An 18,674-nucleotide genomic window follows, 5' to 3' on the forward strand; every position below is an offset into this window, starting at 1 on the left:
GGGTGTGTCAGGAGGGAAAATTGCGAAAAGGTAATTGAGGTAGGGTCCCCAATTCTAGGTACGGAGGGACCGAGAATCGTACACCAGATGGGGTGATGTCAGGCAGGAGCACTTGGGCAAGGGTCCTACTACCCTGCCGCGCCTGCTTAGCCCAAGGTTTGCTGGCGGTATCCAGATTTCATGGTATCCAAGGTGCTGGTCATAGCGTCCAACGGCGTTATTCCTCCTCCACCTATTCCTGTACGAATATGATGGAACTTGCCTCGAGGCTCGGACTGGTGAATGAGCAAGTAGCTTCAATTTTCTATGCAGGCAGGACGTATCTCCGCTAATACGCTTCTTGCGTGTATCTTCATCCCAACAACATATGTTCTTGTTCACCTCCGACGCTTCGCTCCCATTTTAGATTGAAAGTTCAGGTGAAGTACAGTATTGGGGCATCTAAGAAGAATACACCACGTTTGCTGGAGCTGGATATGTCTCTTGCTTACTGTAGTTGGCAAAATATTCTTTCGAATGAGTCCGTCCGTCAATTCTCGAACGTACCAGCTCCCAGCTGTCATCCGAGGCTACACTCAGGAGCCCACTGTGCCATCTCTACGCAACGCTAAGACGCGATCGCTGCGAGACGCTTAATCTCTTCCTGCTTCATCCGATCCTGAACCTTGAGCCTCTCTGGGATGACTTGCTCCCGTGGCGCCGTTATCTTCCATCCGGGCAGCGACTCGACGCCCAACAACCTCAGGGTGGCCTGCTCCACAAGACTGTACGAACCATCCGCCCTATCAAAGACGTGAGGCTGGTTCAAGAATACCGGTGGATTCGTGATGATACGCAGCCGCCGCAGCGGGTTCCTCGAGGCGCTGTGGAGCATCAACGGATGCAAGAGATACACGTCCCCTACCTCCCCGTGAGCCTCGACAAAGTCACCGCAGCTCCGCGCGAGCTCGTTGAACCAGTCAAGGTTCTTCTCCCTTGAGAAATCGGGATCGTCTCTGGGTACCATCCGCGGCGAGACCCCGTCCGTGTGCTCGTATAGATGCCGTGCGACCCCGGCCATCGCCTCGGGACAGATAAAGGTCCCCCCACCGCCGGGGACAATGTCCGTGAAGAGCGGGATCACGAGCAGACCTTGCTCCGGGGAGTCAAGATAGTGGACGAAGAAGTCGCCGTCGACGTGCCAGATGCCCAGTTCCTTGGGATCGGGCTCTGTTCCCTCGTATTCCTCGCTACCCAGGTTGACGATGAGAGAGTCCCTCCACTCCTTTGACTCGGGTGCCACCCGGTCCTCGCCGCCGCACAGCTCGCAGATAGCGGCCCATGCCTTGGGCGCGTATTCGGAAGCATCAAAGGTGCGGTGATGAGGCATGTTTGTTACCTGCTTCCAGGTTGACTTGTCGTTGGGGTCCATGCCCAGTCGAGTCCAGACGTCCTTGGTGACCCATTCTGCTTGTTCCTTTGTGAAGCATTTGCTCAGCTTCAACCAGCCTGTCGTTCTAAAGTGCTCCTTCTGGGCGTCAGTGAGCGGTTCTGTATTGGCAGACATAGCTGTGGACAGCAGTGAACAAAATTTGCGATTCTTGACCACAGTGTCTAAGTGGGTGTGTTATCCAAAAGGGGGAGAGATAGTAAAGATGGGTCTATAATGGTGCAGTATATCCTACTACGGTTAATTGAACGCAGATAACATATTGAACCACAAATCACTACCAGAGATGAACTTCGTCTATTTATGTTTCGTACCCAGTAAAGGGCAGAGATTCCGGGTGTCTGTATCGGCCAACGCTAAAGCTTCTGTTGTGCGGGGGAGCTCAAGATTAAACGCATTTAGGAGGATATGCAGAGTAGATCGCCGACTCGGAAGGCGTACCGGGAAAACAACCTACAAGGCGTCAAACTACAACCCGCCGCGCCGGCTAAATCGACTTTATGGGGCCGGAGTCCGGCCTCCCCTATTGAAAACACCGGTATACACTGTGTCAATGATGCTTTCAACCGGATAAAACCAAGGGCGTCGAGGGATCTGGCAGTCAGTGATGGATGGTGGGGGTAACGCCCTCTGATTGGACACAGACCACCCTTCACCGAGCGCCTTCGGTCACGATTGCGCCGATAACAGCCGACCGAACTTTCTCAGCCATGCAAGTCACTTGCTCGGACGCGACTCTCAACTTCCTCCAACCCACGTCAGCCCCCACCATAACCTCAAAATATGCCTCCCGATCCGACCATAGACGACGAAGAGTACGAGTCCTCTCAGGACTCGGACTTTGCGCCTGAAGAGGCAGCCGCAGCCGACGATGGCGCCTCCGAAGCGTCCGACTCCGAGGCCGACGACGGCGAAGACGCAGCAAAGACAACGACCAAGCGCAAGCGCGATGCCGGCGGCGACGAGGCTGCAGACTTTGAAAACTCGGGTGATGAGGCCCTGATTAAGAAGGCAGCGAAGAAGAAGCTCAAAAAGGCAGCAAGGGATGCGCCCGCTGCCCTGGCCCTAGGCGTGGATGACGAGGGAGGCGAAGGAGGGTTGGTGAAGACGCGGAGTATGCGGGCTGCAGAGTGAGTGGACACAGCCTTTTCCTTCCTGGCTTCTACCAGGAGTCGCTGACAGTCTGTGTCACAGAAAAGAAGAGCGCAAAGTCGTGGCCGCATCTGGCCCTGTAACGGTCGACGTCGATGCCCTTTGGGCACAAATGCTCTCCGGTCAGAAGGCGACAGCAGCAACAAGTGGCGAGAACGAGACCGGAGACGGAGGAGAAGCCGATACCACGCCCATCGCCGCGGCGCCTGACACGAACAAGCTAGACGAAGCCCAGGCAGGCGACCCGTCAGACACGATCCGCATCAAGCGAACCTACAACTTTGCAGGCAAAGTCCACACCGAAGAAAAAGTCGTAGCACGCTCTTCAGCCGAAGCAAAGCTCTATCTCGCCTCCCTCGGCAAGGACGCCGCCGCCGCGGAAGCCGCGGGTGCAGACGCCGACAACGAGGACGGCGAACCGAAACGCGTCCTCAAGAAGGCGTTCCGTTCGGCCTTTGAGCCCGTCATTGAGATTGTCAGCCAGCGCTCGGATCTGAACCTCGGCATGACGGTGCGGATCAAGGCGAGGGAGAAGGAGGCGCAGGCCAAGAAGCTCAACACGGTGCAGAAGAGCAAGATGGACTGGGCCGGGTTCGTGGACAAGGAAGGGCTCAAGGACGAACTCGAGCTGGCGGGCAGGGCCAAGGGTTCGTACGCCGAGAGGCAGGATTTCCTGGCGCGCAGCGAGGCCAAGAGGGAAGACGACGCGCGGCGGGCGAGGATGGCTGGCCGTGTGCAGTGAAACCCCTTTTTGCGTTGTTGTGTTGTTGTTCTTCACCTTACGTGGCTTCACGGTGGTCTTGGGTATTGGATACGGCTCGGCGTTTTATTCATGGAGATAACAAAAGAGATACCCCCTAAACAAATATCAGACACAATTTATACACGACCAGACTACAGCTTTGCAGTCGCCTTGTCTCCAGGCGGCAAGATGGCAATGTCCTGGTAAGGGACGCCCAGGTACTCGTAAATGAAGTGAAACCTATCGCTCCCGAAAAACGGCTCGCCCTTACCCTGCTCATTCACAGCCCAAAACCACGGCGCGCCAAACGCACCATGATCAATCGCCTCCTGCGTCTTAGTCTTGACCGAGTCCTTAATCTCCTGCGACCCTACTCCTTGCAAAATCCTCTTGACGTCCGCCTCGCTGAACAGTCTCTCCTGCGTGTTGCTGCCGCTGGCGGGAGGCGGGTACTGCTTGGGCGCGTCCGCAATCGCTTTGGCCAGGACGTCGGGCTTCGTGAGGTTGAGGTTGGGCGGCTCCCAGAAGCAGTGGAGGAACCAGTGCCACGCCGTCTGGTACGTGGCGTCTGGGTAGTTTGCTTTGATGAAGTGCAGGGCGCGGAGGGGGGCGACTGTCATGCTTCGCTCCATGAAGCTTTCGGGCGTGGTGATGCCGGGCTTGCCTGCTCGGGCGGAGGAGCGGCGGGCGTCAAAGGTGCCGTACTCTGCCTTAGCTGGGAGTGTCCATGGTGGTTTGTTTCCTACGCGAAGAGTGAGTTGAATTATTAAATTCTTAAGACACCTGGATAAATATACCTGAAGCAGCGTTGATGGCGCCAAGGAGAACAGGGTGAATCCTAATGGGGTATGTTGGTCAGTGACTGTAGTTGAGAGGGTCATTTGGTAGGCCAAGAGGACGAACTCTATTTGGACTCCGTGGGCTGCGAGAAGTTCCTGGTTGTTGATAATATGAGTGAAGGCGATATAACTATACAGCGATGCTGATAACTATCATCAGTCAAGCCCTTTGGTCCTTGAAATGCCTAGTACACTGTTAGACTCACCAATGTCTATGTAAGCATCAATCTTGCCGCCCATCTTGGCGGTACTCTGACACAAAAGTTATAGTGATGTTTGCGATTCGGGCTTATTGACGGGCAAGAACGTAATAATCTCCGTCGCACACTCAATGGCGCAATCTTTGTAGTAGATGTTGAACAGAGGTTGATCAAGACAAGTTGATGAAGTGGACTTGAGGTGGATGGTGTGGGGAACCTCGGCACAAGCCAGTGGGTGTCTGGGGTACGGATAAAGCTCCAGTCTCTTAGCTTCAAGCTCAATCGGGGAGGATCACTAATACACGTTCACGTACCGAGCCCCGACGGCATGTGTACGAGGTCTCACATAACCTTGCGCAACTTAAGGCTTATATACTGTGTTGCGCCACGACATCTAAGTTGACGTGGATTCTAAGACTTGATAAAACATCATATCTGAAATACTTTTCACCACGTTACATGCTTGAGAATCCCCCAGCCACATCCCACACGTACAGGAGAACACACACTTCATTCTTCTCAGCTTACCTTATACACACATAATGGGCGAAGCCAAGCAGGTAGTTTTGGTAGTCGGTGCCTCGAGAGGCATAGGTCGACAAATCGCCATTGACCTCGCGAAGAATGGTTATGCAGGTACTGCCAATTCCTCCTGTCTTCTCCATTCAAAGCATCGAGTAACTTACGCTTATTATCAGTCGTCGTTGCTGCAAAGACCATAAGCGACGCATCCAAGGCCAACCATTTCCCACCGAATCCCAACTCAAATGATTCAACCATCAGCACGGTAGCCCGTGAAATCCACGAGGCCGGCGGCGACGCAACGCCCATCGCTGTCGACGTCCGAGACCAAGACAGCGTCACACGGCTCATCGAACAGACGATCAAGGTATCCGTCCATCAAACTTCTCCTCGTTATACCGACAGTGACCCTTTCTTCACCTCGTAGTCCTTCCACAAGTAACATCCACTGATACAAACCTTCTCCTCCCCCAGATCTACGCCCGCCTGGACGTCCTTGTCTACAACTCGGGCGCAATCTGGTGGGCCTCGGTTGAAGACACGCCCCCCAAACGCTTCCAGCTCATGCAACGCGTGAACCCAGAGGGCCTTTACCTGACCCTCCACGCCGCGCTCCCGCACCTCAAGCGCGAGCGGCGCGGCCGCGTTGTTGTAGTCAGCCCGCCCATCTACAGCCGCTTCTTCCGGGGCAAGACGGCCTACGCCATGGGTAAAGTCGGCATGAGCGTCTTAACCAAGGGCCTGTCAATGGACCTCGTCCGGCAAGGGTTAGACGACATGGCCATTACGAGTATCTGGCCCGCCGCGGTATGTTGTCTTTTTTTCTCTATTTTTCCCTTCTTTAATCTTTTTTTTTGAACGAAAGCCTGCTGCTTGGATCTTTGTCAATGTTCCATAAATAAGCATGGTGTCTCCAGCCATGTTCAATCTACATCGAACTCCGTAAACTAACAAGAGTCCATCCCAGGCCATCGAATCCGCAGCAACCCAAAAATTCCAAGCCGCAAACGCAGACGAATCAAAGGACCTGCGCAAGCCCACAATCTTCTCCGACGCCATCCTCGAGATCCTGCGCGCGCCCGCGGCAAAATTCAACGGCGAGCTCGTCCTCGACGAAGACTTCTTGCGGGACCACGCCGGCGTCACGGACTTTTCAAAGTACTCTCTCGTTCCCGGAGCCGAGCCACGGAGAATCATGCCCGCGGAACTGCCCGATCTGCGCGTCAAGGAGCAGGACGACGAGGGGAAGAGGTATGATAGCGCCAAAGCTAAGCTTTGAGATGGAGGGAGTACTTTGGGTTAGCTATCTTGTATGGAAATATCATGGTTTCGTGAGAAACATGATAATGCTGTATCACTTTGGTGTTGAAATTGAAGGCATGTAGCGTCGTCAACGTATGGAAACTAGGTGCCTGAACCGGAGAGATCGAACAAGTCATGCCACTATCCTCTCCATAATAATCGAAAGAAATGCACAGAAAAGCTTCATCAGGAAACACAGTGCAATGCAATTTTGTCTATTGCCTACCCCATGCTACACAGAGTAGGATGCGGTGGATTCTCAATATAATGCACTTTATCACAAGAAAAAAGGGGTCGTCCCGTCGCTCACAAATTAGACCATTGCCGGTTGCCCTCCCCTCTCACCTCCAACCCAACCAGCCCCACTCCACCGTCAACCTGTGTTTTCCGCCGTGGATGCCGGAAAAGAAAAAGACTCAAGACAGTGGAGGAAATCAAAAGTAGTTCAAAGAAACGTGCTATGGTACAAGTCGTGGGGAGCATTTGCTGTCCGGCTTCGCATGTCCCCTCTTTTATGCTTGCTGGCTCTGCTGGAACAAGCCCTGGATGCTCTCAATGTCGCTAATGGTCTCGTTGAACACGTTGGTCAGGTCGCCGAGCACCTTCATGCGGTTCCACTCATGCCTCGTGTTCCAGATCTCGTCCATGAGCTCACGGTTGATCTGCTCCAACTGCTCAATAGTGCACCCTGATGTTCTCTCCGTCAACTCGTCCAGGAATTGCTCGACCTGGCCCTCGTGGATGACGGGTTGCTGCTGCGAAGATGACGAACCCGAATTCCTGATGTCCTCGCTTGTTGAGTCATTGAGAATATTGACCAAGGGCATAGCGTGCTTCGAGTCTCCTGAGCTCCTAGACTTGTTGGGTGATGATGTCTGACTGCCAGGCGGGTGAATGATCCCACGCGCCATGCCATGGGCTTGGGAGTGTGGCCAAGCTGCGTCGCTAGAAGTGGCCTGGCTCACAGGATCCATACCGGCAGGGATCTGGGTGTCTTGCAGCTGCGAGTTGTCGCCTTGGCTGGATTGATCTGGATGGAACCCGTTTGTCGGTCCTGTCGCTTGCGTGCTCCACTTGTCTGTCGATCTGTCCGATGGATCTGACGTCTTGGTGGTGGAAGCGTCGTTCACAATCGCAGAAGGCGACATGCCCGGGGGCACTGTGGTGATGACAGATCTTTGGGATACCTGTGTAGCGCCAGTTGTCGCGTTTCCTTGAGGTGGCCATTGAGGCGGCGGCTGCATGGAGCTGTCCTGCGTCGTGTCGTCGTCGTCCACGCCGCTCATGTGCACGTCGCTTTGCCGAGAAGGGTTGGATGTGCCGTTACTTTGCTGATGGGATCCCACGCCGCCACTCGGTCCCGGGCTCATGACCTGGAAACGAGCCATGGCATGACCAGACCCAGGAATCTGCTCGCCCAAAGTGACCGGCCCTTGTGAGTCGCTGTCGTTACCGCCACCCACATCGCCTTGAACTCGGTCGAGAACAGACTGAAGCGCCTCCTTCTTCCTCGCCTTCTCAGCTTGGACCTTAGCGCGTTGAAGCTGTCTCTGGTGCAACGCCTCCCAGTCCACAGTGCTGGTGTTACCCTCAATCGTCGCGACGTCGACTTCGACATTGCTGACAAGTTCGTTTGCCTTGAGCGTCCGCTCTTTGTCGCCAATGTTCTTGGCATCTTTGGCAAGCGATTTGATGTCCCGAAGGAAGTCCTTTGGTCGACAGTAAAAGCCGTTCGACAACCTCTCCTCAATGGTTGTCGTTTCGAGGTTGTAGAAAGTCTTGCCAGAAACTGTCTCGCGTAGCACGTCAACATCGTACTTATCCTTCACGATCTCAAAAGGCCGATGCTCGATGCCCGCTACGTCGGGGCGAACATAGTTGGGATCCTTTTCGAGGAAGAGGTAATCCAGCTGACCGGGAGTAAGGACGGGTTGCCTGAACTTCTTGTACTTCCTGTTGATCTGGTCCATAATTGGCTGCAATTGCACCTTCAAGATATTGAGCAACTGGTGGTCGCGTTTCTGCATGGCCTTGATCTCTTCCTTGGTGGGTACTTTCGGTGGCGGCGGCGGAGCAACGGGGAGCTCCTCCAAGACTCTCTTCTTCCGATTGGCAGGATCAGGGAAGTCAGCCGGACTCTTGCGAATATGGTCGACAATGGAAGCAAAATATTCTCGCCGATTTGACTAGTGAAATTAGCAAAGATGTCGCCATAAACCTTCATCTGTTGTACTCACATGCTTCGGCCGCTGGATCTGCAATCGGTTTTTACGGGAAAAGGCAAAAAGCTCCCGGACGAGCTCAGGTGCAAGGTCTTCCCCAGCTTCATACTCAGCCGTCGCAAGCACCAAAATGGGATCCGTAGGCGGTATAGATTTGAGCATGTTCTTGAATGTGATGAATGGTAGCGTGTCTCTCATAGCGGCATACCACGATTCGATGCTCGGGATGTAGATGACACTTGGCTTGTGTCTCTTCACTTCAGTGAACAAACTGACAATCACCTGTTCCATGGGCTGCGAGATGTTAGTGACGCAGACATCAATGGGATGGGAATGAACCTACCCGTCCATCGGCCAGTAAGTTGGGAAGCCCAAAGTTCTGAACGTGTACACCTTCGAAGTAGTGCAGCAGGGCAGAGGACAAGTAGCTCTGGCCCATGCCCGAAAACCCGTGGATCAGGAATCGCGGGCGGAAGATTCTAGACCGCTCAAACTCTTGGTGCAGAGCTTCTCTACCGAAGCCGTGATCCTCATCCTCGAATTGCTCGAACATGGCTTCTTCCAGCGCTGTCAGCTTCTTCTTACGAGGCAAAACATCGTCCAGAGCCCTCTTGATCGATGTGAACTGGTCTCTAAGCAGTGGCTCGATCCCCTTGGGCAAAGGAGCAGCGCCTGTGCCGGCGGACCTCTCAGACGACGGAATCATCTTCTTGATCGAAAGCATGAAATCTGTCGCGTGGATGTTGATCTTGTCAGGATTGACGATGAGCTTGTCTTTTGACGAGTAGACCTGAGGGTATGTCCTCTGAATGGAGTTGAGAGCAGCCTCCGTGCAGAGAGCACGGAGATCGGCACCACCATAGCCCTTGGTGTTTTCGGCGAGCTGTTGCTTGAATGGCTCTGAGAGACCCCAGTCCTTGGTGTGGATCTCAAGAATGGACCGTCGACCGGCCACGTCTGGGAGTGGAAAATAGAACTCTCGATCGAATCGCCCGGGTCGTCTGAGAGCGGGGTCGATGTTGTCAGGACGATTGGTGGCGCCGATTACAATAACCTGTCCGCGGCCGTCCATACCGTCCATCAGGGCCAGGAGTGTTGAGACGATGGAAGCGTGAATCTGCTCCTGCTTGCTGGAGCGCACCGGAGCCAAACCATCAATTTCATCGAAGAAAATGATACTCGGCTGCGTTCTTCTCGCTTCCTCAAAGAGCAGACGCAGCTGCTTCTCTGCTTCACCAACCCATTTGCTCAGAGCATCGGCTCCCTTTCTCATGTAAAAAGTAATCTTGCGCCCGCCAACGCCCACGGAATTGGCAAGAGCTCTAGCAAGCAGAGTCTTACCAGTACCGGGTGGACCGTGGAAAAGAACACCTCGAGGTGGCGTGACATGGAATCTCTGGAACAGCTCAGGGTATAGAAGAGGGAGCTGGACCATTTCCTTCAGCTGATCGATGTGACCTTGAAGACCACCGACATGATTGAAGTCCACAGTCAGATCGACTCCAAGAGGGTCGGCATCTGCCAAAGCCTTCTGGTTCTTGATCTTGCCAACATTGGGAGCTGCCCCCACGCCACCCTCTCCACCCAAAGGTTGCGCAAGGCCAGGGAGAAGTCCAGCTGGAGCGGCGGCTGATGTGGGCGTCATGCCAACATTTCCAGCAGCAGGCCCTGATCGTTGGCCCATTTCATCGTCACTGCTGTCCGAATCGACACCTCCTGCGGCCATTCCGGAACCCCAAGGCCCGCCAAGGAGCGACCCGGCGCCGCCTCCGCCTCCAAAAGGTCCGAATGTTGTGTTGAGGGCGCGATCCCAAGCTTGACTTGCACCCCCACGACCACCGCGACGACGTGCGGGAGTCGGGGCTGGATCTTCGCCGTCATCTTCCTCAATGTTTACGGCAGAGAGGGGTGGCATGAAGTAGTTCATGGGCTTCGCGGCGGCTCTGCGTCGCTTGGATGCTGTTTCTTGATAGATGATGGCGGGTGAAGGTCGTCGTGGACGCCGCGAGCGGGAGTCCTGCCTTAGCTCGTGGAGCTCTTCGGCCAACTCGTCTTGGTCTAGCTCGACTTCCTCGGCTGACTCGGCGCCACGGCGCGAGCTCCGGGTGGATCGACCCTTTGGCTTGGCGGCCCTACCGCGCGGAGCCGGGCTGTCGAAATCACCGTCGTCACCGTCGCCGGAATCCTTCTTGGGCGACTCAGACATGCGATCTTCCTCCCCTGCTGACTCTTCGCCGGGCTCGAAATCGCTACTTGGCTCTTGAACAGATTTTGATTTCCGAAGCCCGTTGCGACGAGTTAGGCGCCCAGATCGTTTGGGGACGTCATCGTCGGCTTCGCCTTCGGCATCAGCCTCCGGTTCGGCGGGCTCAGCAGGCCCAGAGCCACTTCCTCTCTTTGCCCTGGTTCGCCGCGTGACGATTGGACCTTCGTCTTCGTCGTCATCGTCATCTTCTGCCACAATGTCTCCCTGTACGATTTCTGTCGATTTTTTGACATCCTCCATCTCGGCATCCTTTGTTTCTTCAACAGCTTGCTCAGCATCGCCAGCCAGTTCATCAACATCTTCCTCCCGAGGACCGCTGCTTTCTTGGGTGGCCTCTTCAATTGTCTCGGGTCCCTTCTTCAAACCCTTAATGGAGCGGGAAGATCGAGTGCGGGCCAGGGTCTCGGGGCTCCTAGAACGCGAGGCAGGCCGCCCATGTTTGCCGGAATTAGTGAGTTCAACGTGCTCCTCGCCATACTCCTCGGTGTGGGCACGAGTTGATCGTCGAGTAACACCGGGAGCGGTCGTCGAAGCATTCTTCGGCACTTTGAGCTTGATCATTAAGCTGTCCTTTTTTTTGGGCTTGGGCAAATCCTCAGAGAGCACATCGTCTGACTCTTCGGCGGGGTCGGATTCGTCTTCGTCGCTTTCTTTGTAGCTATTGTGCTTGGTCGCGGCCTTTCTTGACCTACGACCGGCTGCATTGACAGGCATGACCTCTTCTTCTTCTTCGTCGTCTTCAGAAGCGAAGGAGCCCTCGTCTTGGCTATCAGACACGTCATCATCGTCTTCATCTTCAATGTCGGATCCTCGATAGCGGTTGTTCCGGCGCCGTCCACCGCCACCAGCGTTCCTTTGGCTCTTGGATCCGCGCGATCGCTTCTTGGTGCGAACGGGGGGGCCATCCGCGCCAGGCTCGAAGTTCTCGTCATCGGAATCCGACTTGTTAGGATCGAAATCCTCGATGTCGCGCTTTCGTTTCGACGGCATTGTGACTCGATTGAGGAATTAGACGATGTGTGGTGGTTGAAAGGATTGGTATCGTGTTCTTTGAGCGTCGTGCACGCCGGGGAAAGCTACTGCTTGCTGCCTAGGTAGCTACCTCGCGCCAAGGTCTGGACACTGATGATTAGCATCAACATGCAGACAAGGAAAATCTGTAGAAGAGTTTCAATAGCAGAAAATGGTATCAATCCAGAACTTCATTGCAGCGACTGAGAACGTGAAGGGAAGTAAGAAGGCCATACCAGTGTCTTAGCGCTCAGGGAGAGTGATGTGCAAGAACAATGGAGGCGTTAGGCAAAGGTGTTTGCGCGGCACAACGCCATTGGCCTCTGAGCAATCCGATCGCAAAAAGTCGAGTCGACCTGGATGTCGACGACAGTTTTCGCTGGCGATAATGCACAGCGAGAAATGAGAACACCACCTGGTGATAATAAAGTCGGATTCGCTGAAAAATCACCACAGCGCGTAGTTGCGCGCCATTCACTCGGGCGAGGAGGGACGAGAGTCTGTAGAGTGGGTCTCACGTGCAGCGCCCACCAGCCACAAATGGTCCGAGCGCTAGACGCTCTCAGGCTACAAGACTTCCGCTTTGGGGAGTGTGGACCCAATTATTTCCTCAACCCAACTGACTTCGTGGAGGGGTCTCAATCCGAATGGAATCTGCATTTTGGAATTCTCTGCCATTGATTGACATGAGGAAATCCGACTGTTTGTTCGAGTCGTTGCTCCCCGAGCACAGTCAGCGGCTCTGTCAACCGATGTTCGTCTCTACCTGTGGAAAGTCTGAAGCATGTCAATCACTTTGCAAGGATTGACGGTGCTCCTCGGCGCGCAAGAGGTTAAAAAAGTCGGGCCCGGGGTAAGTGGGCGGCGATGAGTGTCCACCACAAATTGTCGCATTGTCGCGACCGCATTATTGTATTTCGAAAGAGTGACGTTGAGAGCTCTTGAATAAAGTGCAACTTCGGGCCACTGCGTCTTATTACTCAATGGGAACTCAAGCCAGACAGCCGTCACCAACCCGCTTGCCTTTTGGGGGAATGAGAAGCCGCGGCGCATAGATGCGCCTGACAATGACCGATCAATGCCAATGATGTCATATCTCAATTTTCCATCGCATTCGGGCCTCAAAATGCTCGTCTTTGAGCATCAGTTATTGTTGGCAACGAAGGACGCGTTTTGGTGGTGCCAACTTTCGGTATATGGGTCGCCTGAGGATCTCAACCAACTCGCCCAATTTCCAGCAACACTGAACCGGCAAAAGACCACCTTATTCATAGTTCCTCTCTCAACGACGGTGCGATTTCAAGCTTCACCAAGTCGACCCTTCCATCAGCCCTACGGCTCCGAATCTGGGGTACCTAACCCGCAGGCTTAAGCTTCCGGGCGCCAAGGTTAGGAACGTGGCTAGGGAACGTGGCTGGTGCCCCTGGCTTGGCAAGTTACTTGTCACTCAAGTGGCTGACATAATCGCTTGCCGGTCTATGTACTCTAGTCCTCATCCTACTATTCTTATTCCTTTTCCTTCTTCGAAAGCGATATCTAATGAATGCATAGAAGATGAATTGATAGCAGAATATGATCCAAGAGAAATAATAGAAAGAACAAGACGGTTAGGGAGTATACAATCGTTGTTGACTGGCGTCTAATTTTGTCACCTTCTCGTCAATCTCTCTGGTTTGGTTGGGGGCACGAGTGTGGTGGGTATGGATACCTTACCTACATGCGTGCCTTGCGGCCTGAGCATTTTCGGTGCGCCCGACTCAGCAGGCATCCAGATAAACAAACATCACGTGCCGCGGCGCCGAGGGCCACAAACGGCGCTAAACCATCGGCGTCGTCCGAACTTCGGTACGGCGAATGACTAAACCAACCAAGCTGACGACGCTGCCGTGCCGAGATACCGTCCTATTCGCCAACACCGAGAAGTCGTTCATAGTCACGAGGTCGAACACTGCAATGTGTGCATTTGCGGCCCGTTACCTCGCCCACGTTTCCTCGTTTCTTGCTTGAGTGAACGAGGCTCTGGCGAGACAGATTATGAGGCTTGGACAACGGGAAGGGAAACCTACATTTGCTTCTTCCGGCGATCATTCGAGGGGCCTCAAAATTTACAGTTAAGCCCTATCCCTTGTGTCAGCACGCCAGTTTTGAGGCCGTCGCCAAACGATCAGCCCAGTTTGCAGATCCTCGCGTAAAGACAGCCATTGGCGTCGTACGGGTACGCTACCTACGAATGCGGAAGCATGTCATGGCGAACGAACACAAGGGGCGCGCACCTGCATTAGCTGTTGCCTTACGAGGCCAAGTCCCACCTCACGCACTCCGCGGCTCGCATTCGGTCGCGGCGTCACATCAATGGGGTAAACCGTGTCCAGCAGACCGGCCCTCGTGTGGGGCTGCTATCGACCGGCAACCCGGCCAAGTCGGCAAGCGGCCACTCGGGGCACAGCATTCTTAGACCAGGCGTCGTGAATCCATGCCGACCAAGCGGTCGTAAGCAGGAAGCCAAGAAACTATCGCCGTGTAGCCGTATCCAGCAATGACGAGCCCCTCAAGCATTTAAGGACGGCTCCCCCACGGTCTGGACGAGTCCATCATTGCATTGTACAATCACCATCCAATCTTTAACTCATTCATCCAATCGTTGAAGAAATCTACTTTCTGATAAACAAACAAACAAACATACCATTCTTAAGAGACACCAACCTCTGACATCATGTCTTCCCTCAACACCCCCAACTTCGACGCTCCCCGTCCCAAGAGCAGCCGCGCCGGCTCAGACGCGAGCTCCATCTCGGCAGGCTCAGATACCTTCACCCACAGAAGAGCAGTCTCTACAGACTGCCCGCGCCCCTCGAAGCGCAAGTCGTCTCACTCCCAGACCGTCAACGTCTACACCCATTGCGGGCGTCACAGCTCGCAGTTCCTCTTTGGCGGCCGTTCTTTCACGGATATGGCCCGCAGCGTCTTCAAGCGGGACTAGGTTGTTCATTGAGTTGAGGTGCTCAATGTTCCGAGAGAAACCCCCCAAATCGTACATCACGAGGGCCTTTCCAGGAACTTACATGAAGCACCGATACAAAAAAAACAACCACCAAACTTGGTCGGCAGCAACCCGCAGTCCCTTCGCCGTCGCCGCACGCGATCGGACCGCGAGAGCCCCGCCAAGGAATCGGCGAGACCGGTGGTGCCCCACAAGGCTCAAGGAACCGGCACGCGGCTTCCGACGCCAAGCGGAAAACCGCAAAATTCGGCCTCCGATGCCCAGCTCTCCAACCCCCCTGCCCATCTCTGTCTTGCCTCATTCTGTGTTTGCTCGATTGCCCATTGCAAGAACAAAAGTCCGCAGAGTGAAAGATAGATGCAGGCAGCAGCAGGCTGTGGTGAGGGGAGGCAGGAATAGCCGAGACGTGCATGCCATGCCGAGAGCCAAGACCAGGAGACCCATTGGGAAAGTTGCATTCATCGTTGCGAACTCGCGCGCCCCGACCTCCCACAATCGCCTCCGCAGTCACGTCACGCAAGACAAGACTTGGAGTCAATGGACCATCTCCATCTCCACTCTGCACTCCACATGGGCATCATAGTCCGCGTATCCAATCCCTCTGGCCAAACCACTCATATCTCCATTCAGGTGTCTTGGCATAGTTCGCGCCAACGAGTAGCAGAAAGAGCTTGAATTGTGCCAAGTGAAAACCGTTGAATCGGACCAGGGGCCATCAAAACGGGCCACCAATCACACGATTGGCGTCGTCAACCTCTTCCGTCGCTTCTCAATTGGACCTTTCATCACTTTTACGGATACGCGCACAATAGCAGCCTCCCTTCTTTTTCACCCTTGAGGTGCGAATGGTCCCATCATGTTGTCAACCTGTCCGGGGTTGGGATGCTTCAAGTACGCCGCCGCCGTATTGCGGAGAAAGGAACCAGGACGAAAACTAGACGGGCCAAAGAGCGTGACATCGCTCCGGTCAACGTCCGTCCATGTCGTACATTGCTTTTTTCTCTTACAGCCTGCATGCGGGTACGATTTCCTCTTACTGGAGCTAACTACGACGTCCCGCCAATGTTTCTGTGTGTTTTGCTTCGTCATTCAACGGAGAACTCGGACAAAGCATTGGCCGCAAATCGGGGGGTTATGCGAAGGGGAGAACTTATCGGGAAAGGCGAGAGGAGTCTCTGTCAAAGTTTCCGACCAGCGTCTCTGAGAACTGATTCTTACATGAGCGCGGAATCCGTGGACGATAATCATTGGTGCTCAAAAGGCGTTCAAGGAAAGATACCATGGAGTTGAATCTTGTTCATTAGAATACAATGCAATACATTTTGAGAATCTGTGCTTCATCCATGCCAAGAAATGTGAACCCTGCTCATGCGTAAATTGTATTGTGAGATCTGTACGCTGTATCTGTACCTACTTACATACGCTCTCACCACATCGAGCCGTCTTCTCCCGCATCTGTATGACCACCCATGTGTATCCGTACAATGTGTATGCTCGCCGACCTCCCTCCTACTAATGTAATTTCCCACATCTGTATGCAAGTTCATATGTAAAAGCGCCCCTCATAAACGCCAATTAAGCCAAAACTCCGTCTCCGTGAGATCCACATCATGAGCCACCAACCCCAAGAAACACGCACAACCACGCGCACCCCAAACATCGTTGCTCCCTCAACATCTCTAAATTCCGCCTACCCCTCTGATCCAAGAGTCAGGCAATCCCCAGATCGGTCTAGTTGTACCCTGTAGCTAACCCCCATCCCGGCCAATGCCCCCTCTCTCACGGTGACATGGCATTAAGCATAACTCTCGAGTTCTCCAACAAGTTCTTCTGCCCGGGCACGTTCTGCGTATACCGCGAGTTGAACTTCATCACCTTCTTAGCAGCGCGGTACGTCACGTCGTCGACCCTCAACGGCTCCGCCACGACGTTCCACGCGATACCCTCGGTGCACGGCGGCGTCGTGAGGGAGCCGTCGTACTGGTAGACGTCTGATCCTTCCAAGAGGCGTTTTAGCTCGCCAAAGTCCAGCTCTTCGGTCTCGGCGTGCGAGCCCGGCTCCTTAACCTCGTCGAGGTGGGCAAAGACGTTGGCCAGGAAGGGCGAGGGCGCGCTGTTATCGACTTCGATGAGGAACCCCACGACGGAGTTGCTGGGGCCGGTGGAGTCTATGGGGGAAAGGGGAACCAGTTAGTCAGTCATTCGCTTTGGTGTCTCCAGTCTCTACCCTTTCGATCCACAGTTCTCCATATCTGAACAGTAAACAAGAAACCGTAAAAGCAAGTTTGTACAAGTTGGGTTTCTTGGCTCATTGTTTTGACAAGAAGTCGTAAAATAATGAGGGGAAAAGAAGGGGAGGCTCACTCTTCAGCTGCTGCTCATCGGCCTCGAACACAAAATGGACCTCCATGGGGAAGTACTCGCTATCGACCCTATGCTCACTAGGCGTATGGAAATGGAACTGCCTCAGATGAAACTTGCGTCCGCGCCTCGTCAGCGTGCCGTTCTCAGCCACGACCTCAAGCGTGCTACCCAGATTCTCAAAGACGGCGCCGTGAGGCAGGTTAGGCACGTCAAATATCAAGCTCGTGCCGGCGACGAGCGTCGCCGAGGTATCGTTCAGGTTGATGGGGCTTTGCCAGGCGCCCGTGGCGCACTTGGACGACTGGTTGTTGTGGCCGTGCCAGTTGAGGGGACCCGTGAGGTCGTCGTAGCCGAACTTTGCGACCTCGACCAGGCCGTCCTCGCTGCGGGCCGCAATGCCGCCGTGGCTTCGGCGGTAGAGCGATGTGCGGTGGTGGCAGATGGCCGAGGCCAGGGTCACGAAGGGGAGGAGGAGGGAGGACTTCATGGTTCTTGGTATGTTGGTGTAAGTCGAAATAAGGGCAGGACAGAGAATGGGCTCTTATGAGAATAGAAGCAGTATTAAAGTTTTCCTCAAGAGCGGCAGAGAGAAAGAAAGGGCTCAAGGATAGTGAGTGGCAAGCTCCGGGAAGAAGGGGGACGGAGGACCTCTTTATCCTACCTTTCAGTGCTCCGGGAGATAGATCTTGACGGATCCCTCAAGAGGTGCCCGCTCCAGTCCGGGGCAAAGATAGGACCCAGAATCGGAGAGGGAAAAGGCGCTCCTCCCAAGCAGACGCCGCCATCTCACGAGGTTGGGCATGACAAACAGTGTGCTTGCTGCGGCCAAGGAGTTCGCCTCCAGACGGCACTTTGGCCTGCATAGCTTGAGTTCTTGGTTTCTTGGGTCAAGCGATGACCAGTCTAGGCTGTTCAGAGACTCCGCCAAAGAGGGAAGAAAGAGGTCCCCACGCCCATCGGACTGGATGCGTGGGTGTGTGGGTGTGCCCCAGTACCTGTTTGGATTGACGAGAGAAGGTAAAAGAGAGTCAGATTATGGCACCCCGTCAGATGAAGATCCTCTCAAAGCCCACTCGAGCCAGGTTGATTGAAAGGTGCCAAGACAACAATACGCGCGCATGCTTGAGGGAGAGTGACAAGAGGGCGGGATGCAGATGAGGAGGCAAAGTAACAAAGAGGAACCACAAGAGCCAGCGGAAATTTCTGGGTACATAATCAGGACACTTGCATGGCGGAGAAATGCGGCGACTGACGGATTCTCGTCTTCCAAGACACTCAGATGGAAACGAACATGGGTTCTCATTGGCAAAAAAAACCAACCAAAAAAAACATGGTTGGCAATCAACAGCCGCCCAGGCTCGGTTGTTGTAAGTCTCTCGCTTCGTGTTATTTTCGTGCCGCTTGACGCCAAGGGTCTTCCACCCGTTTGAAAGCATTTCATGTTGCAAAAGGATGTCGATTCATTGACTAGAATTTCAAAAGAGAAAACAGGATCATGACAGGGTAGTAAGCCAAAAAGTGCAAAGCATAGCCGCGACATTCTGAAATCCCGGCGTTGCTGACCGTGGCGGAGGGAGCCCTAGGCCGAACGGAGAATATGGCACAGCCGAAATCTCACGCCGAT

At 54.3% G+C, this 18,674-nt stretch overlaps 8 protein-coding genes across 8 annotated transcripts; 3 read left to right on the forward strand and 5 right to left on the reverse strand.

Moving 5' to 3' along the window:
• Nucleotides 1-607: 607 nt before the first annotated feature.
• CLUP02_03924 (uncharacterized protein) lies at nucleotides 608-1,546 on the reverse strand (the record flags this gene model as incomplete). The annotated part of the gene is made up of 1 exon (XM_049282941.1): nucleotides 608-1,546. One exon carries the CDS (start codon nucleotides 1,544-1,546, stop codon nucleotides 608-610), a length of 939 nt encoding a protein of 312 aa, XP_049140084.1.
• A 666-nt stretch (nucleotides 1,547-2,212) lies between these two features.
• CLUP02_03925 (bucentaur or craniofacial development) lies at nucleotides 2,213-3,323 on the forward strand (the record flags this gene model as incomplete). Its single annotated transcript, XM_049282942.1, has 2 exons — nucleotides 2,213-2,559; nucleotides 2,624-3,323. 2 exons carry the CDS (start codon nucleotides 2,213-2,215, stop codon nucleotides 3,321-3,323), a joined length of 1,047 nt encoding a protein of 348 aa, XP_049140085.1.
• A 152-nt stretch (nucleotides 3,324-3,475) lies between these two features.
• CLUP02_03926 (DSBA-like thioredoxin domain-containing protein) lies at nucleotides 3,476-4,402 on the reverse strand (the record flags this gene model as incomplete). Its single annotated transcript, XM_049282943.1, has 4 exons — nucleotides 3,476-4,065; nucleotides 4,121-4,161; nucleotides 4,227-4,305; nucleotides 4,369-4,402. 4 exons carry the CDS (start codon nucleotides 4,400-4,402, stop codon nucleotides 3,476-3,478), a joined length of 744 nt encoding a protein of 247 aa, XP_049140086.1.
• Nucleotides 4,403-4,904: 502 nt separating this feature from the next.
• Nucleotides 4,905-6,163, forward strand: CLUP02_03927 (short chain dehydrogenase; the record flags this gene model as incomplete). The annotated part of the gene is made up of 4 exons (XM_049282944.1): nucleotides 4,905-4,998; nucleotides 5,061-5,251; nucleotides 5,359-5,691; nucleotides 5,852-6,163. 4 exons carry the CDS (start codon nucleotides 4,905-4,907, stop codon nucleotides 6,161-6,163), a joined length of 930 nt encoding a protein of 309 aa, XP_049140087.1.
• Nucleotides 6,164-6,698: 535 nt separating this feature from the next.
• Nucleotides 6,699-11,664, reverse strand: CLUP02_03928 (ATPase; the record flags this gene model as incomplete). Its single annotated transcript, XM_049282945.1, has 3 exons — nucleotides 6,699-8,372; nucleotides 8,424-8,702; nucleotides 8,752-11,664. The coding sequence occupies 3 exons, from the start codon at nucleotides 11,662-11,664 to the stop codon at nucleotides 6,699-6,701; spliced, it is 4,866 nt and encodes a 1,621-aa protein (XP_049140088.1).
• Nucleotides 11,665-11,876: 212 nt separating this feature from the next.
• CLUP02_03929 (uncharacterized protein) lies at nucleotides 11,877-12,738 on the reverse strand (the record flags this gene model as incomplete). The annotated part of the gene is made up of 4 exons (XM_049282946.1): nucleotides 11,877-11,934; nucleotides 11,995-12,198; nucleotides 12,257-12,385; nucleotides 12,452-12,738. 4 exons carry the CDS (start codon nucleotides 12,736-12,738, stop codon nucleotides 11,877-11,879), a joined length of 678 nt encoding a protein of 225 aa, XP_049140089.1.
• Nucleotides 12,739-14,398: 1,660 nt separating this feature from the next.
• Nucleotides 14,399-14,665, forward strand: CLUP02_03930 (uncharacterized protein; the record flags this gene model as incomplete). Its single annotated transcript, XM_049282947.1, has 1 exon — nucleotides 14,399-14,665. The coding sequence occupies one exon, from the start codon at nucleotides 14,399-14,401 to the stop codon at nucleotides 14,663-14,665; it is 267 nt and encodes an 88-aa protein (XP_049140090.1).
• Nucleotides 14,666-16,465: 1,800 nt separating this feature from the next.
• CLUP02_03931 (carbonic anhydrase) lies at nucleotides 16,466-17,913 on the reverse strand (the record flags this gene model as incomplete). Its single annotated transcript, XM_049282948.1, has 3 exons — nucleotides 16,466-16,854; nucleotides 17,051-17,588; nucleotides 17,860-17,913. 3 exons carry the CDS (start codon nucleotides 17,911-17,913, stop codon nucleotides 16,466-16,468), a joined length of 981 nt encoding a protein of 326 aa, XP_049140091.1.
• Nucleotides 17,914-18,674: the final 761 nt, after the last annotated feature.

Source organism: Colletotrichum lupini, chromosome 2 (assembly GCF_023278565.1).
Source record: "Colletotrichum lupini chromosome 2, complete sequence".
NCBI lineage: Eukaryota > Fungi > Ascomycota > Sordariomycetes > Glomerellales > Glomerellaceae > Colletotrichum > Colletotrichum lupini.